A 26,652-nucleotide genomic window follows, 5' to 3' on the forward strand; every position below is an offset into this window, starting at 1 on the left:
ATGGCTGACCGTATGTATACGGCAGAGGAGGCATACACATTTATCTGTTCTGATGCAGAAAGTGCAAGCGAAACAGAACAGTTTCAAATTTCGTCATCGTCCGCTAACACTAGTGATGATAAGCCACAGCAAAGTCGCAGACGCGACTCTTTGCCTGGCACTAGCGCCATTGACCTCGAATGGATACTCTCATAGTCATATACTCCGCCTGTTCCAGAATTTAATTCTGTCACAGGTTTCTGTTATGATGTTATGGGGTTTAGGGGGGTGGGATTTTTTTAAAATCTTATCAGAAGAACTGGTAAATTTGATTGTTGAGCAGACCAATTTATACACTGCTCAATTCATCACTAGTCACCCCACCTCATATTACTCCAAGAATGGCGTATGGTGCTCTGTTGTTTTGGCGGACATTTAAAAATTTTGGGGCCTTTTCCTAAATATGTGTCTCATAAACAAAAAAAAACACTGTTAGATCTTATTGGTCATCTGATGTGTTGTACGATACCCCATGTACATGGAAGTAATGACTAGACAGCGATTTGAGAGAATCCTGCGATTTCTTCATTTCCCTGACAACACTCAGTGCCCCCCACGTGATGACCCCAGCCATGACAGGCTTTATAAAATTAGACCCCTTATAAATTATTTAAATGAAAAATGTAAAGAGACCTACAGATCAGAAAAAATTATTGCCGTGGACTAGTCACTTGTCCTTTTTAAAGGCAGGCTTGATTTTTGCCAGTGTTTGCCAAGGGAGAGAGCACGATTTGGGCTAAAAATGTATAAGCTCTGTGAGAGCGGATCTGGCTACACCTATAGATTTAGAGTGTATGAATGCAAATATACCCAGTTTTGCCCTCCTGAATGCCCCCTTCCCTGAATGTGGCAGGGAAATTAGTGTGGGATCTTTTGCACCCTCTTTTAGATAAGGAGTACCACTTGTACGTCGGCAATTATTACACCAGCGTACCCCTTTTTAGGTGCCTTTCAGTCAGAAAGACAGTGGCATGTGGCACCATATGCCGCTAGCAAAGAGGCCTGCCCAAGCCTTTTGTGAGCCAAAAATTGAAGTCTGGGGAAATAAATGGCCTTTGCAATGGGGACATCTTACTTGTAAAATATCGAGACAAAAATGATATCCTCATATTGATATCTATACATCCAGACAGCCCTGTTCCTGTGCGCGGCACAAATACCAGCATCTATAAGCCTGTCTGCATACAGGATTACAATAAATATATGGGTGGGGTGGACCTTGCAGACCAAATGCTGCAGCCCTATAGCGCGGTCAGGAAATCCCGCATTTGGTATAAAAAACTTACAGCCCACCTTATGCAAGTAGCTCTGTATTATTCTTTTGTCATATTTCAAAAAGCAGGGAACCAAAGAACATATCTTGATTTTCAACTACAAATCCTTAAAAATTTTATATTTGGACAGCAGCGCCAGAATAGCAGTGGGATAGCTTCATCTAGTCATGCCAGCAGAATTATCCCAGGGCAACATTTCCCATCAGAGGTGCCCCCTATTGCTAAAAAAAAGCAGAGGCCAAAAGAGATGTAGGGTCTGTTACAATACATCAATGTGACACCTGTCCAGATAAGCCTGGACTTTGCATTAAGCAGTGTTTCCGCATTATCATACTTCCCTAGATTATTAATGTAATCAATTTACTTTTTTACTTCTTTTATGCACTTTTAGACATTTTTTATTTATTATGCAATCCACAGTTTTTTAACACTCCACATTTCATTATATTATTAGCCAATTATAATTTGAAAAATTAGACAAACTCCAAAATCTAAAAATAAATTCTCATTATACCTCTAGAAGAATACCGTAAAATAATAAAATTCCCACTACACCCCTAGGGGGTGTAGTTTCCCAAATGGTGTCACATTTTGGGGTACCTCAGGGTAACTTCAAATGCGACACAGTGCCTGAAAATTATTCCAGTGAAATCTGCCCTCCAAAAGCCATATTGTGCTCTGCCATACGCCCATACAGCAGTCGACAACCACATATGGGGTGTTGCCATATTCAGGAGAAAATATGTAACAAGTTTTGTGGTGACTTTCTCCTGTTACCATTTGTGACAATGAAAAGCTTGGGCCTAAAGTGATATTTTTCAGTAAAATATGTAATTTTTCTTTTTTACAGCCAAGGGTTTCTAAATTCTATCAAAAGCATATTGGTTCTAAGTGCTCACTACACCCCTTGAAAAATTCTTTTGGGGGTGTAGTTTCCAAAATGGAGTCACTTTTTGGGGATTTCCACTGTGGGGTACCTCAGGGTATCTTCAAATGCGACACAGCGCCTGAAAAATATTCTAGTGATATCTGCCCTTCAAAACACATATTGTGCTCCATCTGTTCTAAGCTCTGCTGTGTGCCCATATAGCAGTCGACAACCACATATGGGGTTTTACTGTAAACTGCAGAATCAGAGTAATATTGTTTAGTTTGGCTGTTAACCCTTGCTGTGTTACAGATTTTTTTTTTATTAAAATGGAAAATCTGCGAAAAAAGTAAAATTTTAAAATTTCATTTCCATATTCCTTTAATTCTTGTGGAGCACCTAAAGGGTTAACAAGTTTGTAACATCAGTTTTAAATAACTTGAGGGATGTTGTTTTTTAAAATGGGGCAATGTTTGGGTGGTTTCTACTATGTAAGGCCCAGAAAGTGACTTCATAACTGAACTGGTCCTTAAAAAAGTGGGTTTTTTAGAAATTTTCTTAAAAAATGTAAGAATTGCTTGTAGCATTCTAAGCCTCTTAATGTCCTAAAAAAAAAAAATACATTTTCAAAATGATGCCAACATAAAGTAGACATATGGGAAATGTAAAGTAATAACTATTTTGTGAGGTATCACTATCTGCCCTAAAAGCAGAGAAATTCTAATTTTAAAAATTATAAATTTTATCAATATTTTCTGTAAATTTAGGATTTTTTTTAAAATAAATAAAGGTGAAACATATTGATTCAAATTGACCACTATCATGAAGTACAATATGTCACGAGAAAACATTCTCAGAATGGCTTATATAAGTAAAAGCATTCCAAAGTTATTACCACATAAAGTGACACATGTCAGATTAGCAAAAATCAGTCTGGTCACAAATGTCAAAATAAGCCCAGTCATTAGGGGTTACAAATTTGAAAATGCCATTCAGTCTTGTTCCAACTCTGATCAAGACATGGTAAATGATGGGTTTTGTAAATGCTAAGCCATGGTCGGGTAGACCAAGAAGTCAGATGGGACACACTCAGGGTACTTGAGGGGGGTGCTTGGGGGAGACCACTCTCCAATGTATGATGTAAAAAGTGAAAATAACGGTTTATTCAAATAGTGCATATATCAGATGTTTCATTTCATTCAAAAGTATTGGATATAATATAGATATTGGCGGCTAGTTGGTTGTGAACGTTTTGGTCAGGCTTGACCTTAATGTTCAATGCCGCTACGGAATAAATGAAACAACATAAGTTTCTATGTGATATTATGAAGGAAAGCGCTTCCCAGCGCTTCTGGATGAAATGAAACATCTAATATATGCACTATTTGAATAAACCTTTATTTTCACTTTTTACATCATACATTGGAGAGTGGTCTCCCCCAAGCACCCCCCCCCTCAAGTACCCTGAGTGTGTCCCATCTGACTACATGATTCTTTTTGCATCATACATTGAAGAGTGCTGGATTATTTTTTGACTATGCCAGAAAGATCTGTAAGGAGGCATGACCCCCAATTCAAGCAACGTCTCTGAAATGCAAGTGAATAGAGCAAGTACTTTTTATTAGACTGCACCAACGAAACTTCCGAGACAACTGGCAGTGTAATGAACAGGAAGCAGCGCTCACTGGGTGTCCAGTCTCCTCTTCAAACAGCTGATCGGCGGGAATGCCGGGTGTTGGACCCACTCTGATTAGATATTAATGACCTATCCTGATGATAGGTCATCAATATACAGTAAATGGCAGGACAACCCTTTAACTTCATTCTGTGGTTCAGTACAATTACAGCGATACCACATTTTTATAGTTTTCTATTTTAACACTTAAAAAAAAAAGGATTTTTTTTTTGCAGGACAATTTTGTTTCATTGATACCATTTTGTGTATGACTTTTAAACCAAAAAATTGTTTATTTATGTTTTAATTGGACATGGGTATTACTGTGCGGAGATACTGATTGTAAAATGGAGTAAAAAAAAAAAAAATTTTATAAAAAATTGGGGAAAAAATTCTAATTTCCAAGTTTCAATTTCTCTACTTCTATAATACATAGTAATACCTCCAAAAATAGTTTTTACTTTACATTCCCCATATGTCTACGTCATGTTTGGATCATTTTGGGAATGACAGTTTAGTTTTTGGGGACGTTACAAGGCTTAGAAGTTTAGAAGCAAATCTTGAAATGTTTCAGAAATTTTCAAAAAACAAATTTTTAGGGGATCAGTTCAGGTCTGATGTCACCTTGTGAGGCTTACATAATAGAAACCACCCAAAAATGGTACCCCTCAAGGTATTCAAAACTGATTTTACTAAAGTTTGTTAACCCTTTAGGTGTTCCACAAGAATTAATGGAAAATAGAGATACAATTTCACTTTTCGGGCAGATAATTTTTTTCCAGTTACAAAGCAAAGGTTAACAGCCAAACAAAACTCAATATTTATGGCTCTGATTCTGTAGTTTACAGAAACACCCCATATGTGGTCGTAAACCGCTGTACGGGCACGCCGCAGGGTGCAGAAGGAAAGGAATGCCATACGGTTTTTGGAAGGCAGATTTTGCTGGACTGGTTTTTTTTTTACACCATGTCCCATTTGAAGCCCCCCTGATGCACCCCTAGAGTAGAAACTCCCAAAAAGTTACCCCATTTTAGAAACTACACCCCTCAAGGTATTCAAAACTGGTTTTACAAACTTTGTTAACCCTTTAGGTGTTCCACAAGAATCAATGGAAAATAGAGATACAATTTAAAAATTTACTTTTTTGGCAGATTTTCCATTTTCATAATTTTTTTTTCAGTTACAAAGCAAGGGTTAACAGCCAAACAAAACTCATTATTTATGGCTCTGATGCACTCCTAGAGTAGAAACTCCAAAAAAGTGACCCCATTTTAGAAACTACAGGATAGGGTGGCAGTTTTGTTGGTACTAGTTTAGGGTACATATGATTTTTGATTGCTCTATATACTTTTTGTGATGCAACGTAACAAGAAATAGCTGTTTTGGCACCAGTTTTTTTATTGTTATTTACAACATTCATCTGACAGGTTAGATCATGTGGTATTTTTATAGAGCAGGTTGCCACGGACGCAGCGATACCCAATATGTATACTATTTTTTTATTTATGTAAGTTTTACACAATGATTTGATTTTTTAAACAAAAAATAAATCATGTTTTAGTGTCTCCATAGCTTGAGAGCCATAGTTTTTTCAGTTTTTGGGCAATTATCTTAGGTAGGGTCTCATTTTTTGCGGGGTGAGATCACGGTTTGATTGGCACTATTTTGGGGTGCTATTACTGTTTTTGTGATGTAAGGTGACAAAAATAGCTTTTTGTACACCTTGTTTTTTTTTTTTTTTTTTTACGGTATTCACCTGAGGGGTTAGGTCATGTGATATTTTTATAGAGCAATTTATTACGGACGCGGCGATACCTAATATGTATACTTCACCGTGCGAGGAAAGTAACATGACCGTTTTCTAGATCCGGTTGTTACAGACGCGGTGATATCAAACATATGTAGGGATTATATTTTTTTTCATTTTTAATCAGTGATAAATGTTTTTTTTATTTTGACTTTTTTTTTCACTTTTTTTTTAAAAATTTTAAACCCAGACCCACTTGGTTCTTGAAGATCCAGTGGGTCTGATGTCTGTATAATACAGTACAGTACACTATATAGTGTACTGTACTGTATTTTCACTTTACAAAGTCTGATTAGACTTCTTCCTTTTAGCAGAAGTCTAATCAGCACCATGTACAGCCTCTGATCGGCACCATGGGCAGCTGGATGCCTGTGAAGGCGTCCGCTTGCCATGGTAACCATCACTCGCTGCCACAGCAGAGCAGTGGGTGATGGGGAGGAAGGGAGGGCCCCATCCCTCTCCCATCGGGGGCTGAAAAGGTACAGCAGCCTCTGATGGGAGAGGGAGGGAGCTCTCTCCCTGTTAACCTCTTCCATACTGTGTTCCGCGGACATCTGTCAGGCATTTCAAGCAGAGTGTCAGCATTGTGCTGACACTCTGCAAACGCTCGGCCATCCTGAGAGAGGCGGCGGGCGGATGATCGCATGCCTGCCCGCACTGCCGCACCCCCTTTCCTTGCTGCGCCCACTGGCACATAACACAGAGGGCTGCAGGGGCGGGGGGTTAAACATAAAATAAAGGCATTTTGTAGTTTCTGATCCTTGCGGTCACAGAAACCTCCTGAACCTGAAAGCACTGCAAACCGCAGGTCTGAATTGACCCTGGGTGCCTGCTGATTGATTTCAGCAGGCACCGGGTTCCGATCACGGCCGGCCGAGCGGCGGTGATCGGAAATACATAGGACGCCCTGTGTCCTTAAAGATTGGGAAATCAGGGCGTATCGGTACGCCCTATGTCCGGAACAGGTTAAGGGGTTAAGCAAACGCCTTGTAACACCTTCTTTGCTTACTGTTGTTTAAATTACTTTCTCAATGAAAGTTTTCAAACAGTGAACTTTAAAAAAAAACTTGAAAATGAACAGCTAACATAAATTTGCATCGACTTGTGCGCCGTACTTTGAGTGAGATGTAAATGTATTCGGCTGTGTTTAGCTGTGGGACTAGGCTGAGAGATGCAGTGCCTTAGAGATAAACAAAGGATATTAATGTCATGGTACCTATTGCAGCCTGCTGTGTGTTTAGTGTTTTACCTGTGTTAGATGCTAGGCACTTTTGAATAATGTTTAATTTAGTTTACACACCTACTTTTTAATTGGCCTTGACACGATCCCGAGACATAAGAAGTCTTTAATTCAGTCTAACGAACACAGTCGCTGTTTATCCCCAGAGGACGGCAAATCTGTGGAAAATGGAAACAGATTGCAAAAATGTGGGAATTTTGGTTCAAATTAATCTTTAAAGCAAATCCAAGAACAGGGTTTTTACATGTATCTTAGCAAAAGATGTAGGTTTGTATCAGCTTTGACGTCTGAAAATATCCACGTGTTACATTGCCTTAGCTTGGCTTTTATATACGGTATTTAGCGTAAATTCTTGATGCTGGAATTCATATATCAAGTAAAAATATAAGTTTAGATTCCATTACCCTTTAGGACATATTTAATAGCAGGACGTTGATTTTGTGCTAGTTATGTCATGGATGTTAAACTCATGTCATTTTAAATATTACCGTACTGGTTGTACATTAGATATTAGAAGGAAACTGATATGGATTTTAATTTCGCTATTTTAGCCTTCATAGTTTTTTTCTTACGTGTGCTCTATGTTATGATAAAATAGGTTTAAATGAATTTTGCTGGAATCCATAGATGTTATAACAGTAACTACAGATCCATTAATGGAATAGGACGGACGCCAGTTAGTAATCTACTTTAGCATTAATAAATATGTTCCCTAGACGTTGTTTCTGAATCACTGCACACTTTCAGTGTTCCTTATAGATTTACCACTCGTGTATATGCATCCTCCATTAAAGAAATCTGTGATTGTCGGGGGGGCTATTTAATACTGGTCTGGTCTTTCAAATGAGGATCCCCTACTTTACTTCACTGTATTTAGGGGTAAAAACATTGAGGGAGATTTATCAATCAAAATGTGCCGAATTCCGATTCAGTTTTCATTTATTAGCCTGTTTTAGACACTTTTCTACCCTTTTTACATCTCGCTCGACAAAGGGACTTGAATTAGCAAACCAGAGCTGTGGCTTCACATGAAAAGGGGCCATGCGCCAAAAATGTGTCAAAATGTTGAGGCATTTTTTTTTTAAGTAAACTTAGCTAATAAATAGACGGCATAAACATAGACTAGAAAGTATAGATTCAGCATCAGCCATTGTGATAAATATGGCGCTGTTTAAGACTGTCTGGGGGACATGTAGTAATGGTCTTATGCAACTATTGCTAGAATTGCTTCATAATTTGCGGCTTTTTTAGCTTCTCACCACTTTTCTAAGCTAGTGAGAAAAGGGGGCAGGGCTTCTCGCGGCCAGCCAGATTTACTAGAAATTTAGCATCTGCTTAATAAATTAGGGGCTGGCATATACTTCAGCTATAACGGTACTGCAAGTTTCAGGCGTAAGTCATAGTAAATCCTGCCGGGCAACTTTTTGACGCCACTTTTGTGGTGTAAAGACATTAAAAAATGTCCCTAAATTTGTTCAATATATTGTTCCTAAAGCAGCTCCTCTTTAAATGAATCTGTATAGTAGATACTGGGATAGTGGGAGGCCCTTGGTTCCTAACCCAAACAATTGTAGAAGTCTAAACGTTCTCACACTTTGGAGTATGCAGAACGCTTAATTTCAGCTTGCCTGATGACCAGCTGATCGACACAGGTGAGGCGATCGCCTCAGGCAGAACCAGGTAGGGGCAAGAGAGGGGGGCAGAGGAAGGGCAATGGGCAATGAGTGCTTTCATTGTGGCAAAGGTTCTTAGGTTAAGAAATTGTGATGGGGGGCATTTCAGTTTTCGCCTCAGGCAGCAGAAAGGCTAGGTGCACCCCTGTTTGAAACCCTCTGGCAAACAGCTGATATCTCCAGAGAAATCTTCAGGTGATCATATGTTGTTTGTACAGAGGATATATAATAGTATATGCTGACATTCAAATTAATGCTAATGTAACATCTGGGCCTCCAGAGCTGCTAACTGGGAGGTGCTCTAGCTTTGCTCTGACTAATGGTGGATTTATACGAGATCATTCTGAAGCTGATTGTCGGGAAGGAATCGTTCCTTCCCGAAAGTCAGCTGCTCGGTAAGTGAAGGAGCCTACTGCATTTGCAGCAATCTCCTTCACAGTATGAGGACGATGGATTGCTATTGCGATCCCTCTTCCTCATACAGAATCATGGTAGACCACACAATCTGCTGCCCAGAAGCCATGATTGGTGGTGCATGCATGAACGACAGGATCACCTCTCATTCATCGGGTGATCGGCGGCACCACATTTACACGACTATTCCTAAGATGATTATTGGCTCTTGTAAATGCAGGATCTAGATGATTATTGGCTCTTGTAAATGCAGGATCTGGATGATTATTGGCTCTTGTAAATGCAGTTTAACCTCTTGGGGACATATGACGTACCGGTACGTCATGTCATGTGTAGTTCCGATCACCGGCGGGCGGTGATCGGAACTCGGTGCCTGCTGAAATCGATCAGCAGGCACGGGGGGTCCCGTGACCTTACAGGTCGTTGCGGCGGGGATCGGCGGTGCCTGTGCTGCTGTAATGGGGACCCGATGGCATGGAAGGCAGCGCAATGCCTTCCTTAGGCATCAGCGCTGCCTTCCGGTGAATTGCCTGTGAGATCCTGCCCCCTGGATCTCACAGGCAGAAAGCTGTATGATTAATACACACTGTATACAGAAGAATTGGAATGCATTGTAAAGGGGATCAGACCCCCAAAAGTTGAAGTCCCGAAGTGGGACAAAAAATAAAATAAAGTGAAAAAAAAAGTGAAAAAAATAACCCCCCCCCCCCCCCCCAAAAAAAATAAATAAAAAAAATAAAAATAATTTCAAGTAAAAAAAAATAGACATATTGGGTATTGCCAAGTCCGTATCAACCAGCTCTATAAACATATCACATAACCTAACCCCTCAGATAAACACAATAAAAAATTAAAACGGTGCTAAATAAACCCATTTTTTTTGTCACCTTACATCACTAAAAGTACAACAGCAAGCGATCAAAAAGGCGTATGCTCACCAAACTATGCCTCAGAATATGGAAACACTAAAACATATTTTTTTTTTGTTTTAAAAAACCTGTTATTGTGTAAAACTTAAGTAAATTTAAAAAAGTATACATATTAGGTATCGCCGCATCCGTAATAACCTGCTAAAAAAAATATCACATGACCTAACCCCTCAGGTGAACACCGTAAAAAAAATACTTGCGTCACAAAAAGTGTAATAGCAAGCAATCACAAAGTCATACGCACCCCAGAATAGTGCCAATCAAACAGTCATCTCTTCCCGCAAAAATTATCCCCTACCCAAGATAATCGCCCCAAAACGGAAAAAACTATGGCTCGCAGACTGTGGAGACACTAAAAAATGATTTTATTTTATTTTAAATGAATTCATTGTGTAAAACTTACATAAATAAATAAAAAGTATACATATTAGGTATTGCCGCATCCGTGACAACCTGCTCTATAAAAATACCACATGATCTAACCTGTCAGATGAATGTTATAAATAACAAATAAAAACAGTGCCAAAACCTTGCATCACAAAAAGTGTAATATAGAGCAACCAAAAATCATATGTACCCTAAAATAGTACCAACAATACTGCCACCCTATCCCGTAGTTTCTAAAATGGGGTCACTTTTTGGGAGTTTCTACTATGGAATTCCTTTCCTTCTGCACCCTGCCGTGTGCCTGTACAGCAGTTTACGACCACATATGGGGTGTTTTTTTAAGCTACAGAATTAGAGCCATAAATATTAAGTTTTGTTTGTCTGTTAACCCTTGCTTTGTAATTGGAAAAGAATTATTAAAATGAAAATCTGCCAAAAAAGTGACATTTTGAACTGTTATCTCTATTTTCCATTAATTCTTGTGGAACACCTAAAGGGTTAACAAAGTTAGTAAAATCAGTTTTGAATACCTTGAGGGGTGTAGTTTCCAAAATGGGGTCACTTTTTGGGAGTTTCTACTCTAGGGGGGCTTCAAATGGGACATGGTGTCAAAAAACCAGTCCAGCAAAATCTGCCTTCCAAAAACCGTATGGCATTCCTTTCCTTTTGCGCCCTGCCGTGTGGCCGTACAGCAGTTTACGACCACATATGGGGTGTTTCTGTAAACTACTGAATCGGAGCCATAAATATTGAGTTTTGTTTGGCTGTTAACCCTTGCTTTGTAACTGGAAAAATGGAAAATCTGCCAAAAAACACTTTGAAATTTTATCTCTATTTTCCATTAATTCTTGTGGAACACCTAAAGAGTTAAACAAAGTTTGTAGTGTCTAGAATGGGGTCATTTTTGGGTGGTTTATATTATGTAAGCCTCACAAAGTGACTTTAGACCTGAACTGGTCCTTAAAAAGTGGGTTTTTGAAAATTTCTGGTAAATTTCAAGATTTGCTTCTAAACTTCTAAGCCTTGTAACATACCCAAAAAATAGATTGTCATTCCCAAAATGATCCAAACATGAAGTAGACATATGGGGAATGTAAAGTAATAACTATTTTTGTAGGTATTACTATGTATTATAGAAGTAGAGAAATTGTAACTTGGAAATTTGCTAATTTTTCAAAGTTTTTGGTAAATTTTGTATTTTATAAATAAAAATGATTTTTTTTGACTCCATTTTACCAGTGTCATGAAGTACAATATGTGACGAAAAAACAATCTTACAATGGCCTGTATATGTCAAAGCGTTTTAAAGTTATCACCACATAAAGTGACACTGGTTAGATTTGCAAAAAATGGCCTGGTCCTTAAGGTGAAAATTAGCCCAGTCCCTAAGGGGTTAATAGATGGAACAACTTTCTACGATGTCATAAGTATTATCAGTCGTATGTCATGGTCCTTGAATTCTTCAAAGCAGCTGCGTATAAGTGGGCAATCACATAACCATTTTGTTGGTCGACATCCGATCAACATTTTTGTGACACAGATGTGGACCCATTCATTTCATTGGAGCCACAAAAGATGCAGACAGCACACCGCATGCTGTCTGCATGTATATGTCCTTTCCGCAGCCCTATCTCCCCACCCCCCAAAAAAATAAAATAATAGAACCTATTCTTGTCTGGCGGAACTTGCTGATCATCAAAATGCAGAGCGCACATGGCAGGTATCTGTGTTTTGCAAATCTGCAATTTGTGGACTGCAAAACGCATATGGTCATATGAATGCCTTCTAAGATACTTCATGGGCAGTAACCGTGTGTGCGATCTCTCTCTAAAAGTGGAGACATCCTTGAAATTTGTTGTTATGATAGATAATTTAAAGGGACTCTGTCACCAGTTTCTAACCCCCCCTTTTAAAACTATTGTTCTCTCCATGGTGCCCTTGTCATTACAAAGCTGTTGTTATAAGATAAATCCGGCTTGTAGTTTTGATAAAAATCGCTTTTATCTAACCTGTCAATCCTCTGGATAAGGTGCCCAGGGCGTTTCTGAAGGTCTGAATCTGCCGCTTTTCGCCGCCGCCGTTGGTGCCCAGCTCCTCCCATGATCCTTTCAGCGCCACCTCGATGTAATGAAATCCGCCTCCGGCTCTCCTCAGTGCCCCCTCCTCCTTTTCAAAGATCTCGCGCGTGCGCACAGGCCTGTGCCTGATGCGCCCGTGCGGACTTTTAGATTCTGCCTCGTGGAGCGAAGTGCGCATTCGCGCGCGTTCGCGCATGTTCGCGTGCGCGCGCTAGCGCACTTCGCTCAACGAGGCAGAATCTAAAAGTCCGCACGGGCGCATCAGGCACAGGCCTGTGCGCTTGCGCGGGATCTTTGAAAAGGAGGAGGGGGCACTGAGGAGAGCCGGAGGCGGATTTCATTACATCGAGGTGGCGCTGAAAGGATCATGGGAGGAGCTGGGCACCAACGGCGGCGGCGAAAAGCGGCAGATTCAGACCTTCAGAAACGCCCTGGGCACCTTATCCAGAGGATTGACAGGTTAGATAAAAGCGATTTTTATCAAAACTACAAGCCGGATTTATCTTATAATAACAGCTTTGTAATGACAAGGGCACCATGGAGAGAACAATAGTTTTAAAAGGGGGGGTTAGAAACTGGTGACAGAGTCCCTTTAATAAACAGCTGGATCATGTATTTGGAGAGTGATGCCTTAAAGGGGTTCTGCACTTTGTTTAAACTGATGATCAACAGGTAAACAATGATTCAGTATAGAGATGAGTGATGACATAAAGATCGCTCCTCCCTATTCTGCATGTAATTGCAGTGGTCTCCTCCACTGATAAGCAGGCGATTGAAGGGAAGGAACACTTCCATCCTGTCTTAAAGGGGTTCTGCACTTTGTTTAAACTGATGATCTATCCTCTGGCTAGATCATCAGCATCTGATCGGCGGGGGGTCCGACACCCGGGAGCCCCGCCGATCAGCTGTTTGAGAAGGCAGCGGCGCTCCAGGAGCACCGCGGCCTTCTCACTGTTTACCACTGGCCGAGTGACGTCACGACTTGTATCAACTGGCCTGGGAGGAGCTAAGCTCCATTAAAGGGAAGGGAGCTTAGCCGCGCCCAGGCCAGTGATACTAGTCGTGACGTCACTGGGTAAACGGTCGCTGCCTTCTCAAACAGCTAACCGGCGGGGGTGTCGGGTGTCGGACCACCGCCGATCAGATGCTGATTATCTATCCAGAGGATAGATCATCAGTTTAAACAGAGTGCAGAAGCCCTTTAAGACAGGATGGAAGTGTTCCTTCCCTTCAATCGCCTGCTCATCAGTGGAGGAGACCACTGCGACTACATGCAGAATAGGGAGGAGCGATCTTTATGCCATCACTCATCTCCATACTGAATCATTGTTTGCCTGTTGCAAGGTTTGGATTACCCGATCATTCGGTAAACAGTGGCAGTATTACACTGCCAAATCATTGGTAACGAGCGTTCATACGAACGCTTGTTAGCGCTCATCTAGCAGACAATCTGCCTGTCTAATACAGCCTTTAGGGCCCACTTATATTGGCAGATTATTGGGAATAATCTTTTGTATGAACACTCATTCCCGATAACTGTCCTGTGTAAATGTGCTGCTGATCACCTGACTATAAAATGAGTGATCCAATTGTTTATGTAGCAAAAAAATAAAAATCATTTGTCAGCAGCATATCGTCCTGTGTAAACCATCAAACAATGAAACTGTATGGGGATGAACGATCGTAGTAATGATCATTGAAACCCATACTGGACAGATATAAATGCCGATTATTGCCTTGGTCATCTGCCCATGTAAAAATGCCCCCAATGAGGATTTATTTGAAGAGGAAAGATTAGACAAAATGATAGAATATATATTTTTCTCAATTCAGTTTATTTATATGTGAGTTGTCTCATTCAGAATGAACCTAAAGCCCATATGAATTTAAAACCTGAAAACTCTGTTGTGCTAGCCGTTAACATCCATATCCAAAGATGGTTGTTTACTTTTTATTTGTTTTTTTTAGTGCACCATTTTTTTTTTTTACTAGGTTTAGGTTTTGAGTATTATTTGACTTATTCTTGCCAGACTATTTTAGTATTGGCTCATCGTGTGTTAAACATCATCTCGTTCTAAGGGTACGACCACACATCGCGGTTGTGTAGTCGAGTATAGTGCTGCTGTATGGGCTCCTGTTATTTACTCTGTATTGTTAATGGCTGTGCGGCCCCTGCAATACTTCTTGTCTATTGACAATACAGACTGACTAAACGGTGGGGTCCTATTTAGTTTAGTTAGAGCTTGCTGCGCCCCATATGGCTGCGTGGTACTCCAAACCTTGACCTGACCGCGTCGTATGGTCTACCCTAAGGGTTCACACTCTTCTTATATTGAGTGTTTAGATTGTATTGCGCCCGTGGTCCTTGGTAACAGGCACAGAGAATCCACCATTAGCAATTGAAAGCTTGACATTTGTCTCACAGATTCTTAATCTTGTTAGTATCTGACATTTAGGGAAAGTGAGATTCCAGGCAAAACCTAAATGGCCAGCTAGAATATTGCAGTAATATGCATTTGTAAATATACTACTGTCAGTTACTTGGTTGCTCAGCATGCGATATGATTTTTACAAATTATATAAGCTTCAAACAGAAAAAAAGATGTTTCTTCCGGATGAATGACTAATATGTTTGTGTAAATTATGTGAGTTTACTAGAAGAACATGAATAATATAAGAATTGGGGAGTTAACTTAAATAAGTTTGTATGGATGTTGATATCATACAGTATGTCTTTTCACTTACTTCACTAAGTCATTAGAATTGATCATGTACTTTAGCTTGTAAAAGATTTATGAATATGAAGCAACAGGACGCTCTAAAGTTATATTTAATTATGACACTTTCCATGCCAGGTGTTCTCTCCAGCCCCTGGAGCGGTATCAATAAAGTTGTGACTAAAGTAGGGTGTTATTTTATAACCCAAAATCTGAAAAATTTAGAAGATTGAAATGCATAATCTACAAAAAGTTCTACAGAAAAATATGATAAAACTGCACAAAGTCCATTTAAGACTTAAAGGGATACTTGAATGGGGCAGGCCTGACCAAATTTATGGAGCAGTAGCGCTATGGCCCCTTCCATCTTCTGATTAGGGAGGAGTCAGACCGCTCCCACCAATCTTTCTACGGAGCTGTGTGTGGACCTAAGCTAAAATAGGCCTAAATTAAACGTTGCGCCGCTAACTGCGACTTCGCTCTGTTCACGCCAGTTTTTAAATTGTGGGCGGACCGTCTTATTCACCACCTTCTACGCCTGTTTTAGGCATAGAAACTGGTCTTAATGTAAGACAGCAAGGAAGCCATCTTACATTTAGAACCGGCACTAGATGCGCCCAAGTTATGGAGAGGCCTGGGCCTCTTCATAACTTCGGGGGATCCACCTCCAGCTTTATTAAGATCAGCGTCTAAAATGCGGTTCCCAATAAATGTGCCCCTTGGTTTTTGTGGGAGAACTTATAGGGGCACAGTTATTAAGACCATTGTTTTAGACGCCGGTCTTAATAAAACCCTAAGCTGGTGGTGGATCCGCCGGAGTATTGAAGAGGCGCCGGCCTCTCCATAACTTCTGCGCATCCAGTGGCAGTGTAAATGTAAGACAGCTTCTGAGCTGTCTTACATTTAGACCATTTTCTACAACTGAAACAGTCTCCAGTGCAGCGTTTAGACTAAGCCCCTGGTAAAAGACAGCAGCCTAACCTAAGGCCCCTTAGTGACCACCGGTAAGGTGTATTGGTGGTCACTAAGGGGTTAAAGGAAGGGGCTCCCTTTTTAGATAACACTGAACCCTAATATCTGGATCATTGGGGTCCATAGTCCATAGTTATTTGCTTTTAGCCCTGATGCATTCTGAGCAGATCCTTTTCCATTCAGAATGCATTAGGGCCGAACTGATCCGTTTTGGGTCGCAAGCGGACCCAGAAACGCCAGTCTGAAAGTAGCCTTAGTTGGCATTAGTGTAATTGCTCATTCTGTTTTATCTGTTTGCATTTACTATATTATAATTTACTTTGCATATGTGACCCGTCTGATGATGAGATATGGCCTATAGTTTGGTGTTGCACATTTCTTAATCATTGATTTATCCTATTAAGTGAGGGGAGAAAATAAGTTTAAAGTTTCCCTCCATCCTAATTCTGTTACTATTTGCTTTGTTCGACAATCACTCTGATCCTCCTAGCGGGGGGACAAGACCTATAGGATAAAACTGGCCAAGACTATAGATAAAAAGGCAGTGAATTTTGCTTTCAAGGCAAGAGACGTTACAGTCTACAAAAGAATGAAAACAGGAATGAAAGTACAGTATCTTTAACCTGCAAACGCATTGTACCTTTGTAAAGTTCGTACTGTATAACAAAAAGAGGAAATCACTGTGATGTTCCAAAGGCTTTGTAATTGTATGGCACTAGACTTAAAAAAAAGGTCAGTGCTTAAAGACTGTCCAAAAACTTGACAAGAAAATAGATCAATTTATTCCGAATAGGTAAAGTGTAGTGTGACCTGTGTGTTCATGACATGACAAGCCTGTCATTGCTGGGTCGTTGTGAGGTGTCTTTTTTCATGTGGTTTGTGTTGTTTTTTTCTCTCTATAGATTATTATTATTATTATTTTTTTTTTCTTACAGAGTTGCTGATTGAAATTGACAAAGAAGAAGAAATCAGGAGCAGTACTCCGAAGAAATTGATAGGAGAGAATGCACAACTTACTTTGAGAAAGGTACTTGGCGCATTATTTCACGTAAAATCCCATGAAGGGAACCTGTCACCCAGAATTATTTCTGCCAATTAAAACCAGAAAGTGACACACATTAACTTTTTTCTAATTAGTTTTTATTTCCTGATTGTAGATTTTCCTAGGCATGATTAGGGGGCCTGAGCTGTTATTAACAGCATTTAGAGATAAGCATTACAGCAACCACCATGGGCCATAGACACAATGGAGAGAAGGGGACCTCATTTACTTCTATTGGAGCTTTCTAGGCACGCTTTGTGACCTGTGCAGAGGTCAGGAGGCAGTAGATAAGCTGTGATATCACCTATTGTGATTTTTGGATACTGTGTGATCTGTATACAGTGCCTTTCAAAAGTATTCAGCCCCCTTGACTTTTTTGTATTTTGGTGCCTCACAACCTGGAATTAACATGGATTGTTTGAGGATTTGCATCATTTAATTTACAGAACATGCCCACAACTTTGAAGATTATTTTAGGACAAAATAACAGAAAAGATCAATCTGCATAACTATTCACCCCCCTAAAGTCAATACTTTGTAGAGCCACCTTTTGCAGCAATCACAGCTCCAAGTCACTTTGGATAAGTCTCTATGAGCTTGCCACATCTTACCACTGGGATTTTGCCCATTCCTCCTTGCAAAACTGCTCCAGCTCCTTCAGGTTGGATGGTTTGTGCTTGTGAACAGCAATCTTTAAGTCTGACCACAGATTTTCTATTGGATTGAGATCTGGGCTTTGACTAGGCCATTAAAACACATTTATGTTTCCCCTTAAACCTCTCAAGTGTTGCTTTAGCAGTGTGTTTGGGGTCATTGTCCTGCTGGAAGGTGAACCTCCGTCCTAGCCACAAATCACGCACAGAGTGGTACAGGTGTTGCACAAGAATATCCCTGTATTTAGCACCATCCATCTTTCCTTCAACTCTAACCAGTTTACCGGCTGCTGAGAAACATCCCCACAGCATGATGCTGCCACCACCATGTTTCACTGTGCGGATGGTGTTCTATGAGTAATGTGATGTGATGTGTTGGGTTTGCGCCAAACATAGCATTTTCTTTGATGGCCAAAAAGTTAAATTTTAGTCTCATCAGACCAGAGAACCTTCCTCCATACATTTTGGGAGTCTCCCACGTGCCTTTTCGCAAACTCACAACGTGCCTTTTTGTTTTTAGCTGAAAGTAACGGCTTTCTTCTGGCATAAAGCCCAACTCTATGGAGCGTACAGCTTATTGTCGTCCTATGTACAGATACTCCAGTCTCTGCTGTGGAACTCTGCAGCTCCTCCAGGGTTACCTTAGGTCTCTGTGCTGCCTCTCGGATTAATGCCCTCCTTACCCGGTCCGTGAGTTTTGGTGGGCGACCATCTCTTGGCAGGTTTGCTGTTGTGCCGTGTTCTTTCCATTTGGTTATGATAGATTTGATGGTGCTCCTGGGGATCATCAAAGATTTGGATATTTTTTTATAACCTAACCCTGACTTGTCCCTTACTTGTTTGGAGAGTTCCCTGGTCTTCATGGCAGTGTTTGGTTAGTGATGCCTCTTGCTTAGGTGTTGCAGCCTCTGGGGCCGTTCAAAAAAGGTGTGTATATGTAACGACAGATCATGTGACACTTAGATTGCACACAGGTGGACATCATTTCACTAATTATGTGACTTCTGAAGGTAATTGGTTGCACCAGAGCTTTTTATGGTCTTTCTAACAAAGGGGGTGAATACATACGCACATGCCAATTTTCTGTTTTCTATTTCTAAACAATAGTTTTATGTATATATTTTTCTCATTTCACTTCACCAACTTAGACTATTGTGTTTTGATCCATCACATAAAATTCAGATTAACAAAACATTGACTTTAAGTGCTTGTTGACAGTGTGAAGCCCGTGACCGTATTGCGGACCACATTTGCGGATCCGCAATACACTGGTCCCGTTCCGTGGCCATTTCGCATCACGGATGCGGACCCATTCATTTCAATGGGTCCGCAAATCCGGAGATGCGGAACGGAACACTACGGAAGCACTGCAGAGTGCTTTCTGAGATTCCATTCCATGCTTTGCGGAACGGAGGGATCACGGACCCATTCAAGTGAATGGGGCCGCTATCACTATGCTGCTGCCACACGGCAGGTGCCCGTACTTAGCGGATCGCAATTTGAGGTCCACAGCACGTGTTTCACACGAATAAGCCCTAAGGCTGTAATGTAACAAAATACGAACAAAGTCAAGGGGGTGAATACTTTTGCAAGGCACTGTATATAGGTTATTATGATAAGGAAACAAATGCTGAAAAGTGGTCTGTATAGAATAACAAGCCTATTATTAGGCTTAATGACCACTGCAGGGTTTTAGATTTTTTTAAAATTTAATATAGATAACATAGTGACATTTAAAATTAAATATGGCATCATCAAAAAGTATTTAAAGTATGAAGAAACATTTCCATTATAGGAGTTTTCCCACTAACAATACTTATCCAGCATAGGAGAGATGGATAATTGGAGTCTGGTTGCAAGGACCGCAGGAATCAGAAGAATGGAATTCCCGAAGTACCCCCTGGTAGCGCAGTGGTGCATTTGTTGCCACCGATCACTTCACTTCTAATGGGTGGCCGCAAGTACTGTACTTGGCATTCCCATAGAAGTGAATGGAGCGGTGGTCAGACGTGCACCAACGCTGCATTCTCATGGGGCACTCCAGGTCCTCTGTTCTCATGATTGCTGCGGGTCAGGACATAAGTGTTATTAGTGAGGAGAAACCTTTTAAGCACTGCTTGAACACAGTAGTAATGTCATTGATTCAGTGCACTGACCAGTGTAAGTATGAGCATTGATAATACACAGAGACCCTCTGTAATCACACCTTCAAAAAATAAATCAGAATGTCTTTCATGTAAAGCTCCATAAGCTTTATTCAGAGATACATATTCACTACAAAGATGGAAGAGAACCCTTTGCCCAGACTATAGCTACACCCCACTGTGGACTAGGCAACAAGCTGGGCACAGTTCACATTGTGTCAATGCCTCCTGCTGGGCATTCCGCCAGGGTTGTACATTTGAACACCCGAAAGCAGGATTTAAACGTGTACTGCAACTGTTCTATTCACTTTAGTGGGTCAAATGGAGTTCAAAGGATTCATCTTTGGACTCTGACCTGCTTTCCATGTGTTTCTGTCTTTTTCCCCCCAGACAGGACAGCTTTGTAGACTGCAATTCAGGATGCAGTTTTTGAAGCCAAAGCCAGAACTGGATACAAAATGAGGACTTGGCCTGTCCTTGTCCACTCTTTATGATCTGGTCCCGGCTTTGACTTCAAAACCTAGATGAAAAACGAAACTTGAACATGAAGACACAGCCGCAAAGTGAACCCACGGTTATGATCTCCCACCCAATCTTACATTGGCGCTGTAGAGATGCTTCTGCACACCGGGCTCTACAGTTGGTAAAGCATGATGCTCCCTATGGCAGAAGCATGCAGGGTATTTTAGGTGAAGATACACTTTAGGTGTGCCATCTCCATACAGGACTAGACTCTTGGAGGAGATTCAGCATCCTGTCCAAGCTATCATCAGTTAAAAAAAGAAGAATGAGGTATAGCTACATGAATAATAGCCAATGAAAAGGAGTATTAACCACTTTGATATTGTCCGTACTCTTTAAATGTCCAAGCTGGCTGCATTTATCTCTGCACGGACATTTCTGAGCATCTTTGCTACACAGAGATTGTAGAGCTGCAGGAGTAGGAACTCTTTGTTCCCCATAGAGAAGGCAGAATTAAAGGGGATGTCTCACTTTAGCAAATGGCATTTCTCATGTAGAGAAAGTTGATACAAGGCACTTACTAATGTGTTGTGATTGTCCATATTGCTTCCTTTGCTGGCTGGATTCATTTTTCTATCACTTTACACACTGCTCGTTTCCATGGTTACAGACCACCCTGCAAGCTAGCAGTGCTGGTAGTGCTTGCACACTGTTGGAAAATATGCCAACCTCTGTGGTGGGCAGGAGTGCGCATAGGCTGGCACTTTTTCCTGTAGTGTGCAAGCACGTCCACCGCTGATGGATTGCAGGGTGGTCGTAACCGTAGAAACAAGCAGTTTATAATGTGATGGAAAAATGAATCAAGCCGGTAAAGGAAGCAATATGGACAATCACAATACATTAGTAAGTGCCTTGTGTTAACTTTCTCTACATGATAAATGCCATTTGCTGAAGTGAGACAACCCCTTTAAATTTTTTAACATCCCTGCCTTCCCCATTGTTACATATACAATGAGCACTGTGTATACAGATCAGTGACCATGATGCTTCCTGCCCTGTCCCAGTGGTCATGTGATTGCAGGGTACTGGGTAATTGCAGGAGTCGCCACTCTGCAATGAGCTCCAGGGCTGTATTTCCTCTTTAAGGCTACTTTCACACTTGCGTTCGGAGCGGATCCGTCTGGTATTTGTACAGAAGGATCCTCTCCTATAATGCAAACGATGGTATCCGTTCAGATGGAACCGTTTGCATTATATTTCACTAAAAAAGTCTAAGTGTGATTTGTATTCAGACGGATCCGTCCAGACTTTACATTGAAAGTCAACGGGGGGTGGATCCGTTTGACAAATGCACCATATTGTGTCACCTTTGAACGGATCCGCCCCCATTGACTTCCATTGTAACTCTGGACGGATCCGTTTGCCTCCGCACGGCCAGGCGGGCACCCGAACGCTGCAAGCAGCGTTCAGCTGTCCGCCTGCTGAGCGGAGCGGAGGACAGACGATGCCAGACTGATGCATTCTGAGCGGATCCGCATCCACTCAGAATGCATTAGGGCTGGACGGATCCGTTCGGGGCCCCTTGTGAGAGCCTTCAAACGGAACTCACAAGTGGAGCCCCGAACGCAAGTGTGAAAGTAGCCTAACCGGGGCTAATATGGCAGCCCCACAGGAAAATGTGCAAGTAAAAAATGTCCCAAAGGTCCTGTATGGCCTTATTGGGGGAGCACAAAATGTAAAATAAGAAAATAAATAAAAAATGACCAAGATGGAAAGAGCACACAATATAAAATATAACAAGGTATTTTAGTTGCACTTTGTGTTATTAAAAGAAATCTTAAACATATGAAAAAGGAAACAATATATTTTTTATTTTTTTTTATTTTATTTTTTTCCAGTTATAATAAAAAAAAAATCCTAAAATGATGACGCAAAGTATAAAAATATCGCCTTCTGTATAACAAAAATGTAAAAATTATTTAAATAACAGAACAAAAAAGTTTGGGGTTTTGGAGTTATTTTCTGCTAGCCTCTAATAGGACTGAGTTTGGACTGAGCCGCATGCCCTCTGAAACTCCATTCAGTGTCCCTGGGGCTGGTGGAAACAGTCACGCCACCAGGAACCCATTAGTTGGTGCCAGAAACCTTAAACAATTGACTTGCATATATATTCCTGTGTTTATTCGCTCAAGCCTGTAGAGCTGTTCAGTCAAGTAACTGTATGTATAGCCTTTTAATATGGCCGCTTATTTTTGGCTGAAATCTGCGATGTAAAAAAGGACGTTAAATGGTTTTATGTGGTATTGTGGGCTCTCAGTTTACTCAATGACACAAGAGTTGCGATATCTCTAAGGGTCCATTCACACATCCGTGGTGTATTGCGGATCTGCAATACACCCGGCCGGCACCCCCATAGAACTGCCTATTCTTGTCCGCAATTGCCGTCATGTTCTAAGATCGGGGCCGCGCTCCGGAAATGCGGATGCGGAGAGCATATAGTGTGCTCTCCGCATCCATTCCTGCCCCATTGAGAATGAATGGGTCCGCACCCGTTCCCGATATTGCAGACCGGATGCGGACCCATTCCACGGACGTGTGAATGGACCCTAAAGTGAACCCTAGTGAGCACATCTTACACTAATTCTAGTAAATGCGCAGAAAACAATGGCCAGTTATCAGTGTTTTTCTACTCTCTTGAGAAGTGTACATAAGCGTACAATAATTTCAGTAAAAAAACAAGTACATTTAGTTCATGTTTAACACCGAAAGTAATTACATACCTAAAGAGCCATGCAGTGTCTTCATTTATATAGGAGTTATCTTGTGGAAAAAATCCAGTAATTTAGAGCAAATGATTTCCTAGCTTGCACTCCTAACAAGTGCCATATGGTCAGGTAATGAATGCTGTCATCTTGTTATTATGGCATGACAAACATCATGTTAAGATAATAACCCAGCAAACAGGAAGTGCTCACATTCATTTATGTGAAGGTGCACAGAGTAATTGCAATCATTTGAGTGCTGCCGTGTGCAATGTCACCCAGTTTGGTGGAAGGTATCGTCTCTATATCCCATCTCTAATTTTATTTGCTAGGTATAAATTTTCATCTCTGCAGATGCAAAGTGCTACAATGCCACGAAAGGGTCTAAGCCCAGAAGGCATGTTCTATTTCCTTTTAATCATCTTGACTGACTTGCAGTGTATAACATTATGCAGATAGAAAAAAGAAAACATTCAAGCGAATTTAAAATACCAATAGCTTAAGGCGACGGCATTGTGCGTTAACGATTGGAAGTATGCGCCGCCACAGTTCCAAGGGATGGAAGGTTCCAGGTTTTCTTTCAGGACTACTGCATGTCTTTTTTAAATATTGTAATTTTTATTCCTGGTCAATATAGCTAATAAATCCTAGACAGGAAAATGGCCAGAAGGTGTCTTCTATGTGGAACTGAAAATATTTCATAAAGATGTTGCTGATTTAATTAGCTTTGCTATCAGAGTTTGCTCTCGTACGGTTACAAACAAAAACTGTGAGAAATAAACACATCATAATAACCATATTTTTCGCGTTATAAGACCTTATAAGAAAAAAATTATTTTTCATCAGACCCCCATATCAGGACCTCTCATTAATCTCCATATCAGGAACTCAGATAAGACCCCCATCTGACCTCCATGCCGGACCCCCACCAGATTTCCATGCCAGACACCCATTAAAGATGAAATAAATTTCTTCACTTACCTCTCCTGCTGCACCTCTCCTCTCCAGGTCCGACAGTCTCTGCAGTAGTCGCACTCTCTTGTCCTCCCTGGCCTGCGCTGCACTTTCACCGGACTTTGTGCAGCATCAGGTCATAGTGCACACACTATTTTCTGACGCTGTACGCTGTCAGGACAGTGCAGCGCGGCCCCAGGGAAGAAGACCAGGAATAGTGAGTACCAGCAGCTCTCTCAGTGCTTCACTCCTCGCTCCCGGTACCTAATGCATACTAGTGAGCACTTCCATAGTTGAAGCGCTCACTAGTTTTCGCTTAATAAGACGCACTGCCATTTTCCTCCCACTGGGGGGATAAAAAAGTGTGTCTTATAAAGCGAAAAATACGGTACTTGTGCTATGTGTAAGCCATTAGAAATATATTATGTAGTACATACATATGTGCACACAATTAAACTTCCCCTTTATCTTGACGTTCATATTTTTAAAGGGGGATTTTTTTTTCTTTTCTGTTTGTAGAGTAGGAAGTCATGCATGGAAGAATTGCAGAAATAAAGAAAACAGAAATCCCAGCGCTATCGCCAGAAGACTTGTAGACAAGTATGTATAAAATGTAATTCCTTTATTTGGTCGTCAATGCGTTTCAACGGCGGATAACCCTCTTTGTCAGGCACGTGTAAAACGTAAAGGAATTATATTTTATATGTACCTGTCTACATTTCTTCTGGTGAGAACACCAGGATTTCGGTTTCCTTTTTCCCACAATTCTTCCAGTTGGAGCTTATGGCTCATGGCCCACATCATGAAGCTGACAGAGGAACTGAGACGGTCATCCCAAGCAACCGCCCACTGTGCGGGATAAAGATACAGCAGGCTTTTAGGGTGTTGTGATACCATCCGTGTTCTGCAAGTGGTTCTCACTTAACCACACCAGACTGTAACCCCTAGGACAGTGGCCCCTTCCTTTCCTCACAAGAAAGCAACAGCGCTCCGTGTTTTTATGCATCCCTCTCCCTGGGGATTCCACTACAGATCACTCTCCCTGGGGATTCCTATGCATCCCTCTCCCTGGGGATTCCTATGCATCCCTCTCCCTGGGGATTCCACTACAGATCACTCTCCCTGGGGATTCCACTACAGATCACTCTCCCTGGGGATTCCACTACAGATCACTCTCCCTGGGGATTCCACTACAGATCACTCTCCCTGGGGATTCCACTACAGATCACTCTCCCTGGGGATTCCACTACAGATCACTCTCCCTGGGGATTCCACTACAGATCACTCTCCCTGGGGATTCCACTACAGATCCCTCTCCCTGGGGATTCCACTACAGATCCCTCTCCCTGGGGATTCCACTACAGATCCCTCTCCCTGGGGATTCCACTACAGATCCCTCTCCCTGGGGATTCCACTACAGATCCCTCTCCCTGGGGATTCCACTACAGATCCCTCTCCCTGGGGATTCCACTACAGATCCCTCTCCCTGGGGATTCCACTACAGATCCCTCTCCCTGGGGATTCCACTACAGATCCCTCTCCCTGGGGATTCCACTACAGATCCCTCTCCCTGGGGATTCCACTACAGATCCCTCTCCCTGGGGATTCCACTACAGATCCCTCTCCCTGGGGATTCCACTACAGATCCCTCTCCCTGGGGATTCCACTACAGATCCCTCTCCCTGGGGATTCCACTACAGATCCCTCTCCCTGGGGATTCCACTACAGATCACTCTCTGCCTCCTAATTCCACCTACTCTCTTGCCCCCTTCTGAGTATTACCAGTCATTGACCTAATAGCAAAAAGTCTCAATTAAATAAAAAAGACAGATCTCTGGCTCAAGACCATCCTGTCTGCCCTCTTACTACCATCATACTTGGGTGTCGCTCCTCTTCTCCTCAGTTTTGACATGCCACATTCTGACACTGGACCAGCATTTCTAATTGTAAAGATGGTGTAAACTGAGCCAGGTTGTCTAGACCTGCACCAGATTTATCACAGTGGCTCAGGCGGGATGAGAAACTGGTGCAGGGATAAACCCTTTTCTCTGACTCTGAACCTTTGAGGCAGAATTGTATGGCAGAATTGTGGCTCAATTTTCCTGCCATATGGTGCACCATGGGTCTTCCCTTTTCCTGTAAAGCTCTGCCCCTTCTGCTAAGCTCCACACCTTTGTTCAGCTTGTCAGAGCAGTATTGAAACCCTAACAGTGCCAAATTGAACCAATTTGCACTACTTTTTGACTGATTTTGGCACAGACACATTTAGTAAATCTGGACCACTGTGTGATGAAGATGACCACAAGGATTGAGTTTTGACTTTGAGGGATCGTTCCCACCACTCAGTGATGCTCACTACTGCTTCCTTCAGTTGCCAAATTCGGGGCAGTTGGCACCTGTATCATATAACCCTTTGAATGCCAGTAAGGTGGGAGGCCGGTCAGATGACAGACGCCATGTTGAGTCTTGTTCAGTTAGGCAATGAAAACAATATAAAGGATTTATCCATGGGTTGTTCCATTGTTCTGTGCATACATCCACTGATGTACAGAAGGTATGTGA

General features: G+C 41.5%; 1 protein-coding gene across 1 annotated transcript in view; it reads left to right on the forward strand.

Annotated features, from left to right (window-relative positions):
• CNTLN (centlein) overlaps positions 1–26,652 on the forward strand; it is a 327,152-nt gene that overhangs the window by 180,923 nt on the left and 119,577 nt on the right. Inside the window, exon 15 of the mRNA XM_044286471.1 lies at positions 17,009–17,100. Within this exon, the coding sequence (XP_044142406.1) occupies positions 17,009–17,100 (92 nt within the window). The remainder of the gene's footprint in view (positions 1–17,008; positions 17,101–26,652) is intronic.

Source organism: Bufo gargarizans, chromosome 1 (assembly GCF_014858855.1).
Source record: "Bufo gargarizans isolate SCDJY-AF-19 chromosome 1, ASM1485885v1, whole genome shotgun sequence".
NCBI classification, from domain to species: Eukaryota; Metazoa; Chordata; class Amphibia; order Anura; family Bufonidae; genus Bufo; species Bufo gargarizans.